The sequence below is a fragment of the Equus quagga genome, chromosome 3 (assembly GCF_021613505.1).
Source record: "Equus quagga isolate Etosha38 chromosome 3, UCLA_HA_Equagga_1.0, whole genome shotgun sequence".
NCBI classification, from domain to species: Eukaryota; Metazoa; Chordata; class Mammalia; order Perissodactyla; family Equidae; genus Equus; species Equus quagga.
In genome coordinates, this window is record NC_060269.1 from 54,334,625 (window position 1) to 54,350,169 (window position 15,545).

The window sequence follows — 15,545 nt, forward strand, 5'->3', positions numbered from 1 at the left end:
TTACAAACGAGGCCGCGTATGGCGCTTGGACGGCAGCCACACAACTGGACAACTCCAGTTCGGTACCTACCGCCGAGTTCACCGGCGGCGGCTTTGGCCACGTCTAGATTTCTGGCGATGATAGCCAGTCGGTAGCCTTTCCGGGCCATTAACTGGGCCACTGCCCTGCCAATGCCCCGGGAGCCTCCAAACACAGCACAGACTTTGTCCATCTTGGACCGGAGAGTCGCAAACTCGGAAGAAAGAGGGCTAGGAGTGGAGGCCCCTTTCCAGACCCCTCTGAGCTTTTAAGCCAACGCCATTCTAAAGATCTTTTTTTCAAAGCCAAACCGCCGCAAAAACACCGTCACTCTTCTCCTTCTCCTGCCGCCAGACTCCGGCGATCAAAGAAAACAGCAAGAAGCGCGAAGAGTACGGCGTCAGCACGTCGACGTCAGCGCGCACGGGCTCCCAGGCGCCGCATATTACCAAGACGCGGGCGCGAAAGAGCCAGGGCGGCCGAGGACTGTGTGGAAGGGGCCGCGTTGCATGCTGGGAATTGTAGTCTGGACGCTGGGGCCGGGGAAAAAGTGAGAGCGCGCTTCTCAGCCGGAAGTGTACTGAGGGCAATGGGGGTTACCTCCGTACCTCTTGGGATGTGGGAGTTAGAATTAGAGCTTGGGTGACCAGCCATTCCAATTTTCCTGGAACTAACGGGGTTTTTAAGATGCTGGTCTTTCCGTTTTAAAATGAAGACGGTCCCCGGCAAACCGAGACAAACTGATCACCTGAGTTAGAACCCAGAATATACGCTATCCTCCGCATCTGCCTTTCACCCAGGGTTTGTCTTTGGCTGGAGACTAGATGTCCTACTTATTGAAGAAGTGGTCCCCAAGTATCGGACCCACACCAAAACCTATCCTACCTGTCCCTTCCCCAAGTTGCAGCAGAAATGGGCCTCACCCCGCCTGGATGTCAGCATTCATCACAAGGGGTGTTGCGAAGGTGGATGCTTTCTCAAGAACACTATATGTAGGAGCTCAAGAAATGTTAATTGAATGATTGAATAGTCCTGCAGGATCGATAAAACAAGTGTCAGCTGCTGCAAGCGAAAATAGGTTCCTGCAGTTCTAAGTAGGATGTGCTGAGTGCTCTGAGAGTTAATAAGGTAGAAGTTGAGCATTTGTTACAATGACACTGTAAGAAGGAAGCGTTTCTTGATACCATATCATTGCACTGAAGGATTCAGAAAAGTATAAACCATGGTCGCTACTACTGAAAAATACACAATCTGGGGTAACAAGACTAATACTAGTGAGTAGTCCCCAAATCAAAATAAAGTGCAAAATTATATTAACACAAGAGCTCAGAGAAAAGGGAGATGAATGAAGAATGAACGGGTGCGTGGGAAAGCTGGATTTGAGGGCTGGATGTAGTTTGAATAAAAGGAGGGGAAGAGCAGGCAGGCTGTAAGCAAATTGAGCATTATTTTTATTCCACCTAGATCCAAAAGAAATTTGAAATGGCTTACAAAAATACATCAGTAAGACCTCACGCCCATTAAGATGGCTACTAGCAAAAACAACAACAAACAACAAAGTGTTGGTGAGGATGTGGAGTAACTGAAACTCGTGTGCGCTGTTGGTGGGGATGTGAAGTGGTACCTGGCTTTGGAAAACAATATGGTGATTCCTCAAAAAAATTAAAAATAATGCATCTGTTTGACAGACCTGGAGCAGTTACTGTCTGCTGCTAAGGTTTCCACCTCAGATGCCAGACAAAAGTGTCCTCGTGGTTTCTGTCTGATTGTGGCAGCCAAGATTGAATGAGGGAATATAAAAGAAAAACATGATGATAGAGGGAAAGACATGGAGAGAACTTTTGCAACTTGGAAATAAGTTTGTAAACAGTGAAGAGCCTGTTTTACTCCAAAGAAGAATCTAGAATTTGAGTTTACAGAAGAAGTGTTGGAAAATCATCCCCCTACACCCTTGCCTTTTGATTGATTCCACTTTTAAAAGTTTAAGGGTCAAAACTAATTAAATTAAAAGCAAGCCATTAAAAAATTTGCAAATAGAATTATGTGATCTAGCAATTCCACTTCTGGGAATATACTCAAAAGAATTGAAAGCAGCATATTGAAGCAATATTTATACACTTATATTCATAGGAGCATTATTCACAATAGCTAAAATGTGGAAGCAACCTAAGTGACCACCAATAAATAATGGATAAGGAAAATGTGAGCTATAGGGTTATAGATAGGTATAAAATCATACACAATGGAATATTATTCAGCCTTAAAAAAGGAAGGAAATTCTGCAATACGCTACAAATGGATGAAACTTGAGGACATTATGCTAAATGAAATAAGCCAGTCACAAAAAGACAAATACTGTATGATTCCATTTATATGAGGTACTTTAAAATCAGAGAGACAGAAAGTAGAATGGTGGGGCTGGCCCCATGACTGAGTGGTTAAGTTCACACGCTCTGCTTCAGCAGCCCAGGGCTTTCCCGGTTTGTATCCTGTGCACAGACATGGCAGTGCTCTTCAAGCCATGCTGAGGCAGCATCCCACATGGCATGACTAGAAGGACCCACAACCGAAAAAATACACAACTATGTACCAGGGGGCTTTGGGGAGAAAAAGGAAAGACAAAAATCTTTAAAAAAAAAAAAAGAGAAGAAAAGAAAAGAAAAGAAAGTAGAATGGTGATTGCCAGAGGCTGGGGAGAGGGGAAATGGGAAGTTATTGTTTAATGGATATAATGTTTCAGTTTTGCAAGACGAAAAGAATTTTGGAGAGAGATGGTGGTGATGGTTGCACAAAAATATGAATGTATTTAATACCACTGAGCTGTATAGTTAAAAATAGTGAAGATAGGGGCCAGCTCAGTGGTGCAGTGGTAAGTTCACAAGCTCTGCTTCGGAGGCCCAGGGTTCGAAGATTTGGATACTGGACATGGACCTACACACCACTCATCAAGCCATGCTGTGACGGTGTCCAACATACAAAATAGAGGAAGCTTGGCACAGGTGTTAGTTCAGGGGCAATCTTCCTCAAGCAAAAAGAGGAAGAGTGATGACAGATATTAACTCAGGGCCAATCTTCCTCACACACAAAAAAAATGGTTAAGATAGTAAATGTTATGTGTATTTTAGCATAATAAAAAAATTGGGGGGGCCTGCCCAGTGGTAGAGTGGTTGAGTTTGCATGCTCCACGTCGGTGGCCCTGGGTTCACCTGTTTGGATCCTGGGCACAGACCTACATACCACTCATCAAGCCATGCTGTGGCAGCATCCCACACAGAAGAACGAGAAGGACTTACAACTAGGATATACAGCTGTGCACCGGGGCTTTGGGGAGAAAAAAAAAAAGAGGAAGATTGGCAACAAATTTTAGCTTAGGGCCAATTTTCCTCACAAAAAAAAAAAAATTAAGGAAAAATAACTCAGTGATACAAATATTAACATTGACAACAAGAAAACTGAATGCAGTTTAAGGTTTCTTAATGGGGTTGATTTTTGTGCCTAAAATATATCCCCAAACTGTCAAAATACTGTGATTTAAAAGCACTTGAAATATTTCTTCTCTGAGGAGTTACACCACAAACTTGATACCAGGTTGTTTTCAATTTTCAGAAATTTCCTTCTTTTTATCATTCTTTTTGTTTAATTTTGTCTTTTAATTATATAAAACATTTACATGGTTCTTAAGTGTAAACCACAAAACAGGTATATTCAGAGAAGTATAGCTTCCATTCTTGCCCCTGTTTCTCTTCCTACTCCTATAAATTGCCATTTTGTTAATTTCTTCTTTATCCTTCCGTTTTTTCTTTTTGAAAATATTGAAAATGCATACGTTTTTCCTGTTTTCACCATCTTATACTAAAAGTTGTACACTATAAATATTGTTCTACACGGGACTTTTTTCAGGATAATATAGTTGGCAATCACTGCATAGCTGGGTACTAAGATTCCCCTTGTTGCTTTCTACAGCTACAAAGTCCTCCATTATGGGGATTATGATTGGCAGAATTCTAAAAATGACCCTCCCTCAAAGTCCTCCCCCACCCCCAACCTATTCAATCAAACACTAATCTAGGAACCACTGTGAAAGGAATTTGAAGATATAATTAAATCCCAATTCAATTAATCTTAAAATATGTAGATTGAGTGAGCCCGATCTAATCAGGTGAAACCCTTAAAAGCAGATCATTTTCTCTGGCTGATGGCAGAGAAGGAAGTTAAAGACATTTAAAGCATAATAAGGATTCAAGGCATGTGAAGCATTGCCGCTAACCTCCAGGAAGAAAGCAAACAGCCATGCTAATGGGGAGGGACAGCCTCCAGAGGCTGAGAGCAAGCCTCAGCTAAAAACTGGTAAGAAAATAAGGACTCAGTCCTACACGTGCAAGAAAGTGAATTCTGCCAACAATCAGTGAGCTGAAAGCGGACCCAGAGCCTCAGATGACAACTGCAGCATCAGCCAACACCTTGACTTCAAGTCTATGAGATGTGGGCAGAGGATCCAGCTACATGGTACGCAGACTCCTGACCCATGGAAACTGTCAGATTATGTGTGTTTAAAAAGAAATGCATGATTAAATTAAATTTTAGAAGGCAGAGGACCACCCTCATCCCCCCCTGCACCCCCCTCACCCCGCTCCCCCGGCCAAGGCCAGAACAGTAACATGAAGTCAGTGCAAAAGTTATACGAATAAAGGCATGCTATAAGAATCTATTCAGTACTAAAGAAGAGATGCATTTATGTTCTGAGTTTCCTAGTGGCCAAAGCAAGTAAGGAAACATGAGTAGTTACAAGTAGTAATTTCTATTAGAAATAAATACAGTGGTTGTGCAGCAGAGAGGTCTAAACAAAATTTCCTCCTCATACATCCTCATACAGGGGCACTAAGCATTCTAGTGGACTTTATCATGAAAAGAATATATTGTAAGGTAGCTTTTATGGTGTCTATTATTCTAAACAGGGGAGAACACACCAAAGCGGACTTTATTGAAAGCCAATACAATAGGAAGTTAAACAACATGAGCAAACAGTTAGACATAAGAATGAGTCTTTGCGTATCTGAAACAAGGAAATGAAGAATATAAGCCTGATTATGGGAAGGTTGGGATGGTGCTCGATTAGAGCCAGCTTTAAAGCCAGGAGCCGGCATTAAACAGGCGGGCTCTTTAACGCCAGAAGTGAAAAGATATGAGCGGCATAGAAAAGCAAATAGTCTAGCAGCGATATCAGGATGGGTTGGACCAAATTTGTCTAAGCCCCTCTCCACATATACACTCACATGCAATCTTGGAAAGGAAAACCTGTTTCAGACAAATTACCATATTCAGGTCAGCATAAATGCCAGCTGTCTTCCTGGCATCCAGCATGGTAGGCAAACCAGAGAGCTTCAATCTTTGTGGACAGTTCTGTCAATTTCCATAGGAAAAGGGTTATATTTTTTCTACACCTTGTTACTTCAGCAAAAGGCATGGGTTTTAGATCTATTCCATGGATCACAAAGATCATTAACACACAATGTGAGGTGACATTCAAAATTCTCAAAACCTTCCAATTTTTCTCACTGTATATATACAGTAATGGTAAGATTGAGCTTTGCTTTTGACGCATACTTCAGTTTAAACCCCAAGGCTGCTATTTCTTTTTTTCTCTCTTAATACAATACCACTGCTATCCTGGGTGAGAACACATTCATCACAACGGCTGCGCCACTAGCCCGGAGGGTTATTAGCAGGGGAAGTTTCACTATCCCCTTGCTAGTGAACTGAGAGGCTGTAAATTAAGCTGGATCTCCTTTCCCCAGAAGAGCACTGAAGAGAGCCATTAGGACGGCCCACCCTTAGTCTTTTCTTCTCACTACACCTGTCACTTTTGTGATAATATTTTGACCATATTTTACACCTTTCTTTAATTTAAATCTACATAAGAATATATTCTCTCTTGACTCCAACAATCGGAGGCACCTGAGAAAATTCCTTATGTGTTAGGACTGTTAGACAAATTTTTAAATATACGTGCTTTGTACTATTTTTTTCTTTTACAAAAGGAATACCATTTAATTGCAAAAAGAATTTTAGAAGAAATAATATGTTTAAATGTAAATAAAAATTAATGGAAAGCATTATACACTTTAAATGGGTAAATTATATGATGTATGAATTATATCTCAATAAAGCTGTTATAAAAAAACTAAGTGAAAGCCCACTGTCCTAGTGTATGATGTTTGAAACTGCAGCTAATTGTAAGTGGGTTGTACCTTTCACAGATACTTTTATCATGAATTTAGATTTATAACACCCAAGATTCCTAATCTATAGAAAAATTTATTTATAAGAAATTCCTAGTTATGACAATATTTGTTGGGAATCCTCTTTACACAGCATACTGTACTAAGTGCCTCCAACTTAGCAGGTCCAGAATTGGACTATTGCCTTTCCTTGCAGGATTCTCTAGGCAGAGACGGATAACCTGCAGTACCCTGACTGCACGTGGCCAACCTAGCTTCTCAATACAGCCCGTGCTCTTATCTCAAAAAGAAAGATTAGGCTGCTGCCTCAGTGTGGCTGCACAGATATAACTTCTGTGATTAAAAAACAGTGTTGGTTTTCTCTTGACATTCTTCTATCCAATCAGCTAGGTAATCTAAGTTGTGAGGAATGTACCTTTTATCATTTACAAAAGCTTATTTCATTTAGAGTGGAAAAAAGTGTCCTTTGAGCACTTTTATTTGGTTGAATTGGCATTCATGCTAAAGAGGCTGCCCAAGGAGACCTTCCAAACCTACTGCCAGCATGCGCTCAAGTGCTTAAAGCAAAAAATGTGGGGTTTATTCCTACCCTCTCCCACACACTCCACATCCACTCCACAAAGTTCTGCTGCTTCTTCGTCCTAAATATCGCTCCAGCCTATACTCTCTTCTTGAATTCCATTGCCCAGCCTTGCTTCAGGCCCTGGCGCCTGGATGACTAATACAGCTGGTCTGCTATCCTCCAGAATGGCCTGCTCCAACCTGCCCTCAACACCACCACCAGAGGGCTCCTAAAACACAAATCTGGTCCTATCACTCCCTGAATAAAACCCTGCAACAGCTCCCCATCAAGCACAGGACACAGCAAACTCCTCTCTGATCTAGTTACCTCTCCAGTATCCTCTCCTGACAACCTCTTCCACCCCTCACCCACCAAACTTCTTCCCAATCACACATTCTCAGCTATACAAGATACTTGCAATTCCCTGAAATGACGTGTTCTTTCACACTTCTGTGCTTTCCCAAACACTGTCTTCCCAACCTCTAAGGCTCTCACTTCTCCTGGTGAAATCATATTTCTCATTCAAGACAAGACTCAAGGGTCTCTTCCAGTGGAAGCCTTTCCTGACCCATAGCAGGACATGTTGATGGCCTCCTTTCCCTCTCCTTATGTGTATGTGTTTTGTGTCCGTGTTTCATGGAGGGATCCTGACCTCAGAATTCATGGGACTTTAGGAAGACAGTAAATAGATTTCCAGAGATCTGTGAACATAGCAAGTTAAATACAGAATCTTGCATCCATTTTAAGTGAGTCGTTTCTGGGGAGAGGGACCACTTCTTGCCTCAAGCTCTCAAGAGGAAGTCTCACCTACAGTGGTTAAGAACTTTCTGTACTAAACTGTGAACTCTTTGAATGTGGACACTATCGCGTTAATTTTTGTCTCCCTGTTTGTAGCACAGTTCATGGGGCTAGTGAATGCTAAATATATTAGCTAATGGATGAATAAATGGAGTGAATGAAATAACTCATTTAAAAAGAATTTATTGCTATGGGCAAGAACCAGTGTTGGATATAGCTGTGATTAAAATAGATCTGGTTCCTGCTTTCATTGGGGAAATAATCTGGCAAGGAAGACAGACATTAAACAATTCATCATGCAATTACTATTTAATTGCAGTAGTGGGAAGGCCTATAAAGGAGAAGTACAGGCTGCTAGAAGAGGGCGTAAGTGGGAGCTTTGATCCAGTCTGGGGGTCCAAGGCCAGAGAATGCTTCTTTGAGGATGTAATGTTCATAAAGTAAATGAATAATAACTAAGAAATATTATAAAAATGATAACTACAATTACTATCCATTAGTGTGTTACAAGGTTAACTAGAGATAACATAACTTATACATAAAGAATAAAAACCCTAATTAAAAAATTCACTTTTAATGATGAAAGAGATGATTAGTCCAAGTAGGGTTAGCATTACTCCTAGATGAGATCACTTAGCTTGGATGTTTCACCAGGAAGTACCATGGAAGAGTATAATGCCTGAAATTTCATGAAACTCCTTTTTTTTTAATCTGCCAAAAATTTTCTATGGTGTAAGGCCAGTCCTGGATACTTGGAATCAAGCCCCCAATGCAGCATGTCTGCCAAGTCACACACAAGAGAACTCAGTCTTCCTAAAATTAGTTCTGAGGCTGGCCTCAATCCTCTGCCCTTCCATTCCTGCCATCCTCGTGTCCTTCCATTCCCATCTCTTTGTTTCTTTGGCATCTTCTCTCCTCTGCCCTTCTGGCTGAAGAGTCTCACTTGGCTCTCAACTCACCTGCTGTGTTTCCCAGACTTACGGGAGCATCTCCCATCCTGGCCCTGCCACTCCTCAGACTGATCAATGTGTATCAGAGGCCCTGGCATGGCTCTGGGACATCCCACCTCCTCATGGGCTCAGGCTGGCAGCCCTGACTGCACTTGGACTCTGCACATTCTGACTCTTCCAAGTTCACCTGGGAAAGCCAGAATCTACACTGTGTGGTTTTAAAATTCAAGACTGACCTGAAATATATGGGCTTCTGTATTTCTGGGTCGCCCCTTTGTGACTGTGGGGATCTCATTTTAATGATCACTACTTTTTGTTCCTTATCTGTGGGCTACAGAGACCCATCCCCCAGCTTGGATTTTGATTACAGTTATGCTGAGTAGAAAACTTGGGCCTATCAGACACACATACACACACACACAAAATTAATTAAAATAGGCCTCTAATTGGGATTAATGTGTGTTATAGACTGAATTGTGTCCCCCCCCAAGATTGATATGTTGAAGCCCTAACCCCCAGTGTGGGATGGGTCTAACTCCCCTATTTGGAATAGGGCCTTTAAGGTTAAATGAGGTCATAAGAGCTGTCTTAGTGCATTCAGACTGCAATACAAAATACCATAGACTGGGTAGCTTACAAACAACAGAAATCTGTTTCTCACAGTTCTGGAGGCTGAGAAGTCCAAGTTCAAGGCGCTGGCAGATTCGACGTCTGGAGGACCCTCTTCCTGGTTCGTAGAAGGCAGTCTTCTCTCTATAACCTCACATGGTGGTAAGGGCAAGGGAGCTCTCTGTGGTCTCTGTTATAGGAACACTAACGCCATTCATGAGCGCTCTGCCCTCATAACCTAATCACCTCCCAAAGGCCCTACCTCCTAATATCATGACAGCAGGAGTTAGGATTTCAACATTTGAATTGTGGGGAGACACAAATATTCAGTTTATAGCGCGAGTGGAGCTCTAATCAGCTAGGACGTGTGTCCTTATAAGAAGAGGAAGAGATAGCAGAGGGCTTTCTTTCTCTTTTTCTTTCTCCCTCTGTGTGCACACAGAGGAAAGGCCATGTGAGGACACACAGAGAAGGCAGCATTCTGCATCCAGGAAGAGAGATGTCACCAGAAACCAACAATGACAGCATCTTGATCTTGGACTTCCAGCCTCCAGAACTGTGAGAAAATAAATTTCTGTTGTGTAAGCCAGTCAGTTTGTAGAAATTTGTTACGGCAGCCCTAGAGTACTAATACAATGTGATCATTTGCTTTCCTCTCTACTACAACCAAGCTGCAAAGCACTATTAGATAGTGTCATGAAGCCACGGCTGATTACGTGAGTTAAGTTGGGAAGAGAAATGCTACCGTGAGAATTATTCCGGAACAAAAGATTGAAGATCATGAATCTCATTCTCTTCACTTGCCCATCATTCACAGACATCCAGACTCCTCTGATCTCTTTCCTATCCTCTTGCCAAAGCTCACTTTCAGGGAGGACATTAAATTCGTCCCCTCTAAGTGGTAAATAATATAACAGCATGAAGTGTTAAGTCGCTTAGGGACGTGAATTTAACAGAGAGCCAAGTGTTAAGCTAAAAGGTGATAATCTAATAGTGAGGTATCATCTAGCATCTATCTATCCAACAATATAATTCTGTGAACTCAGAAATATCCCCAGTACCAGACACAAAGCTCTGGGGATAATAGAACAAAGAAGGCAATTACCTGAATTGTGGAGCTCACATGTATTGGGAGAAATGATACGTAAGCAGGTCATAATGCAGTGTGATGAAGGCAACCATATAAATGTAAACAAAGTGGTAGAGGAGGAGCACAGAGCTTCAGACTCAGGCCGGGTAATGAGGGGGTGTGTGTGTATACATCTATATATTTATATGTACATGCACATGCACACATGCATATAAAATATATAATATTTCATTGTAGGTCTGTATTCTATTATAGGCATGTGTACACTATTATATGTATGTATATCTGTACATATATGTGTATATGTGTGAGCGTGTGTGTGTGGAAAGCGAGGCCTTACAAGATAACAGCTAATGCTCACTGGATACTTAAATACTACATGCCAAGTATACTGTTTACATGTGTTTAATCCTCACAACAAACTGTGATGTAGAAAATTGTTATTATCCTCGTGTTTGCGAACAAGGAAACAAAAGCACAGAGAGGTTAAACCATCCAAGATGACACAAGCAGTTAGTGCAGAACTGGGATTTCTACCCAAGCAGTCTAGCTATAGAGCCTGCCCTACTAGCTACCGTATTATCGTGTCTCTCTGATCCTGCCAGGAGTCCTGAAAATGTACAACACACTCATAAAGCCCCATCTGGAAACGGTCTGTAGGTAGTTGGAATTGTAGTCAAGATTTTCTGGTTGCAAGAAAGAGAAGCCCACTAAAGCAATTCAAATGCCCAGGGATTATTGTCTAGGACATCACGTCAAAAGGAAGCAAGTTCCCCTTGGACCACTGCAGCCCATCTCTCTGCCTCTCTCTTGCTCTCTGAGGCCACAGGATCCCCCATCTCTGCTCCTCTCTGTCATAAATTCCTGCTTCTTCCTGCAGACCCATTTCTTCTACTTACTCATCAACATGCACATAGTTGAAAAAGGCCAAGCTAGCCCCGTAGAACTTTTCAATTTATTCTAGACATATAATTTGATTCGTCATCACCAGTTGATGGATTAAGAGCATTACTGGGGGTGGGGGTGGGGTGATGTTTGAGGGGGTGCTCAAAGACTTAAGGTGCAACCATAGTCAAACACCCCTACCGCAGGGGCTCAGAGCGGGAGGCTGCTGTTCAAGGAGACCCGAGCTGGGCAGGTCCCCCACTCAGGTCAGATAAACCCACCCAAGCATCATCCTTCTAGGCGATCTTTGCTAAAACTAAGCACTCATTTTAAATATAGAATGTACATCATTCTCCTTAACAGAATCCTATATTGCATTTTTCCCTTTTTAAAGTAGCTGAGCTCAATGCCCCATGACATCTGTAAATGTTTTGTTCCGAATAAGTAGCAGTGGGCCTCAGCATTTAACATATAATATGTAGAGAAATGGAAAAGGAGGTAATGATATCTGAGGAGAGAGATATAAAGTTTTAAAAAACTGAAACAGGTGCCAATACTGTAAGAAATCAGATTCAGTCCTCTTTGGGAATTAGTACTCATAATTTTCTTAAGTTAGAGAGTTAAGGAGCAAATATTTATAGGTCCCTACGTAAACTATGAGTAGAAAAAAGTCAGCCAGAATTCATCTTCTTGTTTTAAAAACTGATGTATTAATTTATTTGGCTAATTTATTGGGCTAACCCCTAGACCATAGTAATTTAAAAGGAATATAATGTGGATGATTCTTAACCAAAACTATGAAAAGTGTCCTTTTTCCCTTTTGCTGAAGAGAGATAGAACAAATCAGTTGAAAAGAATTTGCTTAGAAGGTGACAAACTAAAACATGCATACTTTTCAGTTAAAGCGGAAGCTTAGTCTGCTATTTTAGGCAAGATTCTATAAATAAATGTGAGATTGGCAATATAGCATCATGTTTAACTAGAGTTAGACTGAGTTTGATCCTAGCTGTACCATATGCTATCTGATCTTGGTAAGTTATTCAACTCTCTGGATTAAAATTTCTTTATCAGAAACATGGGAAAAGTAATACTCATATCAGGTTATTCCAAGCATAAAATGAGTTGATCCTACGTAAAGCTCTTAGCACAAAGCGGTCACTTCATAATTATTCATAATTAGTAGCATTTTCTTTCGATGAGAACTCCGGGCATGAGCATTGAAAGCCATGGTTTAGCAATCGCTATTTAGAGTCTTGTCTTACATCATTCTTCCGGTTTCTTAGTTTAAAAGGCATTCTTTTCTTTAGTTTGTTTTTTTCTTCTGATATCTACTACTTCTTGTATTTCAGACAAAATATATCAATTACATTTCTGGGTGCTGACTTCCACTCTTTTCACTCCTTTCAAATCAATGAATAAAAATATACATTTATTACCTGAGGGCTCAACTCAGACCAGTTTCTTTATTTGTAAAGAATTATCCTCAAACATGTTTCTAAAGTTCTAGTCCTCAGAATGATACTGAAATGCATGATAAAGTGTGTTTCCCCGTTAGCATTTATCACATCCTCCTTTTCCTTTTTGTATAAGTCTGGACTCACGTGGAATTCTGGGAGCTGTTTTGAAGCTATTGATTAAGCGGTGAATCAAACAGAAACAGACATCTCCTTAAAGCAGTGAGCACTGGACACTGAATCACGGCAGGGATGTCTTATCCTCATCTTGTCAGCAAAGAAGAAATGTTAACACAAAGCGGCCTCACAGCAACAGTGTAAAGAGCACCTGAAGGACATGGAATTTTTTTGTAGAGCACCACAAAATAGTAACATATTTAATCATTGCATGATCTAAGAATAACCTTAGTAGCAGAAAACATACTGCGTATTGTACATATTTAATATTTTTAAAAACATACCTCAAACACAGGTCCACATCAATAGGGGAAGGCTGACTCTAAGACTATGTGTGATCAGCTATTTTCAAGCTTTCTATTGCTATTTGATTAGTACTTCTTTGTTAACCTGGGGGATCATCTAGGTATTTGTGAGGACCCAAACCAGAGTTTCAAAATAGTAACTGGAGAAAAAAGCGTAAATTGAGAAACATCTATTGATTTACATAATATTTTCTGAGCACTAGGAAAAGACCTCTGTTTTGCAGGGAGAGCAATGAAGCACCTTAGTGTGGTTCACTGAAGGCACGTGCCCACAGATGCAGTCAGAAGACATCCATTCATTGTGTTCCCGTCCTGTGTTAGGGCCTGGGGACATAGTGACGCACAAAATTATTCATAAAGCTTGCAGTCTAGTGGGGAAGATAGACGTTGAACAGGTAGTTATACTTATGACAAATGTTATGAAAGAAAAGTGCAGGCGGAGGGGTCATAGGAATGTATAATGAGGGTAACAAATCAAGCCTGGGCAATCAAGAGAAATTCCCTAAAAAAACAACATTTCAATTGAGTCTTGGCGAGCAAGAAAGAGTTAATCAGGTGAAGAAGGCAGGGGGTCTGGGAGTTAAATGTGGAGAAGAGGGGCATAGGCACCTGGCTATGTAATGATCAGAGATGGAAATTGTTCTAGAAACTGGACATTGGGCCAATGTGCCTGAAACTTGAGACAGAGGAGGATGGTAAAACAAAATGTGAAAAAAGAATAAGTGTGGGCCAGCTTATGCTAGGCCTCATAGCACACATTGCAGATTTTGAAGTTTATCCTAAAGAAAATAGCCATAGATTATCTTAAAGAAAATAAAAAGCCACAGATAATCTTAAAGAAAAAATAAAGCCACAGAAAAGTTTTAAAAGGTGCCGTTGGATACACCAGGGAAAATGAATTGGGAGGGAATGAGGGATGATGTATGGAAATCAGATAGGAGGCTATTGCAGTAATCCAGGCATGAGGTTATGGTGGATTAGACTGGGGTGGATGTAGTGAGGATGGAGCAAACTTGATGGGTTTAACAGATAATTCAGAGCAAAATCAACAGGACATGGATTTTTAAAAATTTATCTCAATAGAACAAATCAACACAGAGAGTGGGAGTATGAGCTAACCAGAGAAACGTGGGATTGCTGGACTGAGGGTCTGTTTGAGGCTAATGACTGTCATTTTCCCCAAAAGTACTCTGCAGTCCAGGTGCTATTGGGTTTACACAGAGATGTTGATTTTTTCAGGCAAGTGTGAAAAATGAACAACTCAGGAAATTTAGTGATGGGCAAGAGAGTGACTGAAATGATAGGCCATGGAATCCAAGCTGTGTTAAGAAACAATAAAACAGGAAGAGATAATACAAGGTAAAATGCATAGAGAGAGCAATTGAGAAAGCAAGCTAGAAAGCCAGGAGGTTAGCGGTAATCAGAGAAATGATGTGCATATTGGTGATTTTCTAGATAATTGTGGAAATAGATGGCTGAGGTAGAGGAAGGATAAGGTCTTTGACAATGAAGAGTTAAAGGGGTGAGAGGCTAGTATTGGAGACGTGGGGGTGACCATACCGATACGAAAGTCAACCAAGCTGATAACAGGGTTTAGAGTGGAGAGTGAGACTATGAGCCAGATACCAAGGTCTCCACTGCATGATGGAAAGTGTCAAGGATGAGACAGAAGACAATCATGGGAAGGGGAAAAAGAGTATAAGATTCTTAGCTTACCAACCGTTAAAAACTAGTTAGAAACCATAATGTTAAACACACACACTCACTCATACACAATGCAAGTTTTACACTAAGGTGTGAAACAGGGTCAAAATGGATGACCAAACGGAAATTAACACTTACTGAGCACCTACTATGTGCTGATGTAGTGGATATCTATGTTTTGTCTGCCCAGCATACTTTCCCTTGCTTCTTCGGGTAATGGTATCTCCCATTTCCTATAAAGAGTGTCATTCCCACTCTCCTTATGGTCCTGGTGAGGCCGTCAAGGACTTAACCCAGTCTCCCGCCCTTTGTAAAATCAGGTGACCTAATCTAGAACAATAAGCATCTATCTCCTGAGAGTTTAAATCTTGAGAAGAACCATAAGTGGTTGGAGATGAATCCACTCATCCACAGAAATCCTCGTGCCCAGAAAACAGCCAGAACTTCCTGCTGCTGAGATGCCTAGAGTCTCCCAGCTCTGCAACTTGGTTGTTCACTTCCTCCTGGATTCTGTGAAGTTCACAGTATCATTCTAACAGATCTGCTTTTCTCCATTAAGTTTGGAGTCTTGGTTTCTGTTGCTTGTAACCCAAGAGCTCTGACACTGCCAGGCAGGATGCTAGTGCTTTATATGTGAATTCATTTAATTTTATACTCACAACAGCCTTGAAAGGAGGATATCATAATCCCCATTTTATGTGTAAGGAAAGTGAGGCTCGTTGAGGTTAAAGTAACTTGCTCGCAGCCACGCAG

At 41.2% G+C, this 15,545-nt stretch overlaps 1 protein-coding gene and 1 non-coding gene across 5 annotated transcripts in view; one reads left to right on the forward strand and one right to left on the reverse strand.

Moving 5' to 3' along the window:
* CBR4 (carbonyl reductase 4) overlaps nucleotides 1-431 on the reverse strand; it is a 76,521-nt gene extending 76,090 nt beyond the window's left edge. For 2 of the 4 annotated variants that reach the window (XM_046656566.1, XM_046656563.1), the window contains exon 1: nucleotides 71-430. In XM_046656566.1, the coding sequence (XP_046512522.1) occupies nucleotides 71-212 (142 nt within the window). In that variant the 5' untranslated portion in view covers nucleotides 213-430. Of the gene's footprint in view, nucleotides 1-70 lie in introns of all 4 variants that reach the window. The other 2 variants (XM_046656565.1, XM_046656562.1) reach the window with 2 other exon arrangements.
* A 1,259-nt stretch (nucleotides 432-1,690) lies between these two features.
* LOC124237713 (small nucleolar RNA SNORA31) lies at nucleotides 1,691-1,820 on the forward strand. Its single transcript, XR_006888096.1, has one exon. It is a non-coding gene; the product is annotated as a small nucleolar RNA SNORA31 (small nucleolar RNA).
* Nucleotides 1,821-15,545: the final 13,725 nt, after the last annotated feature.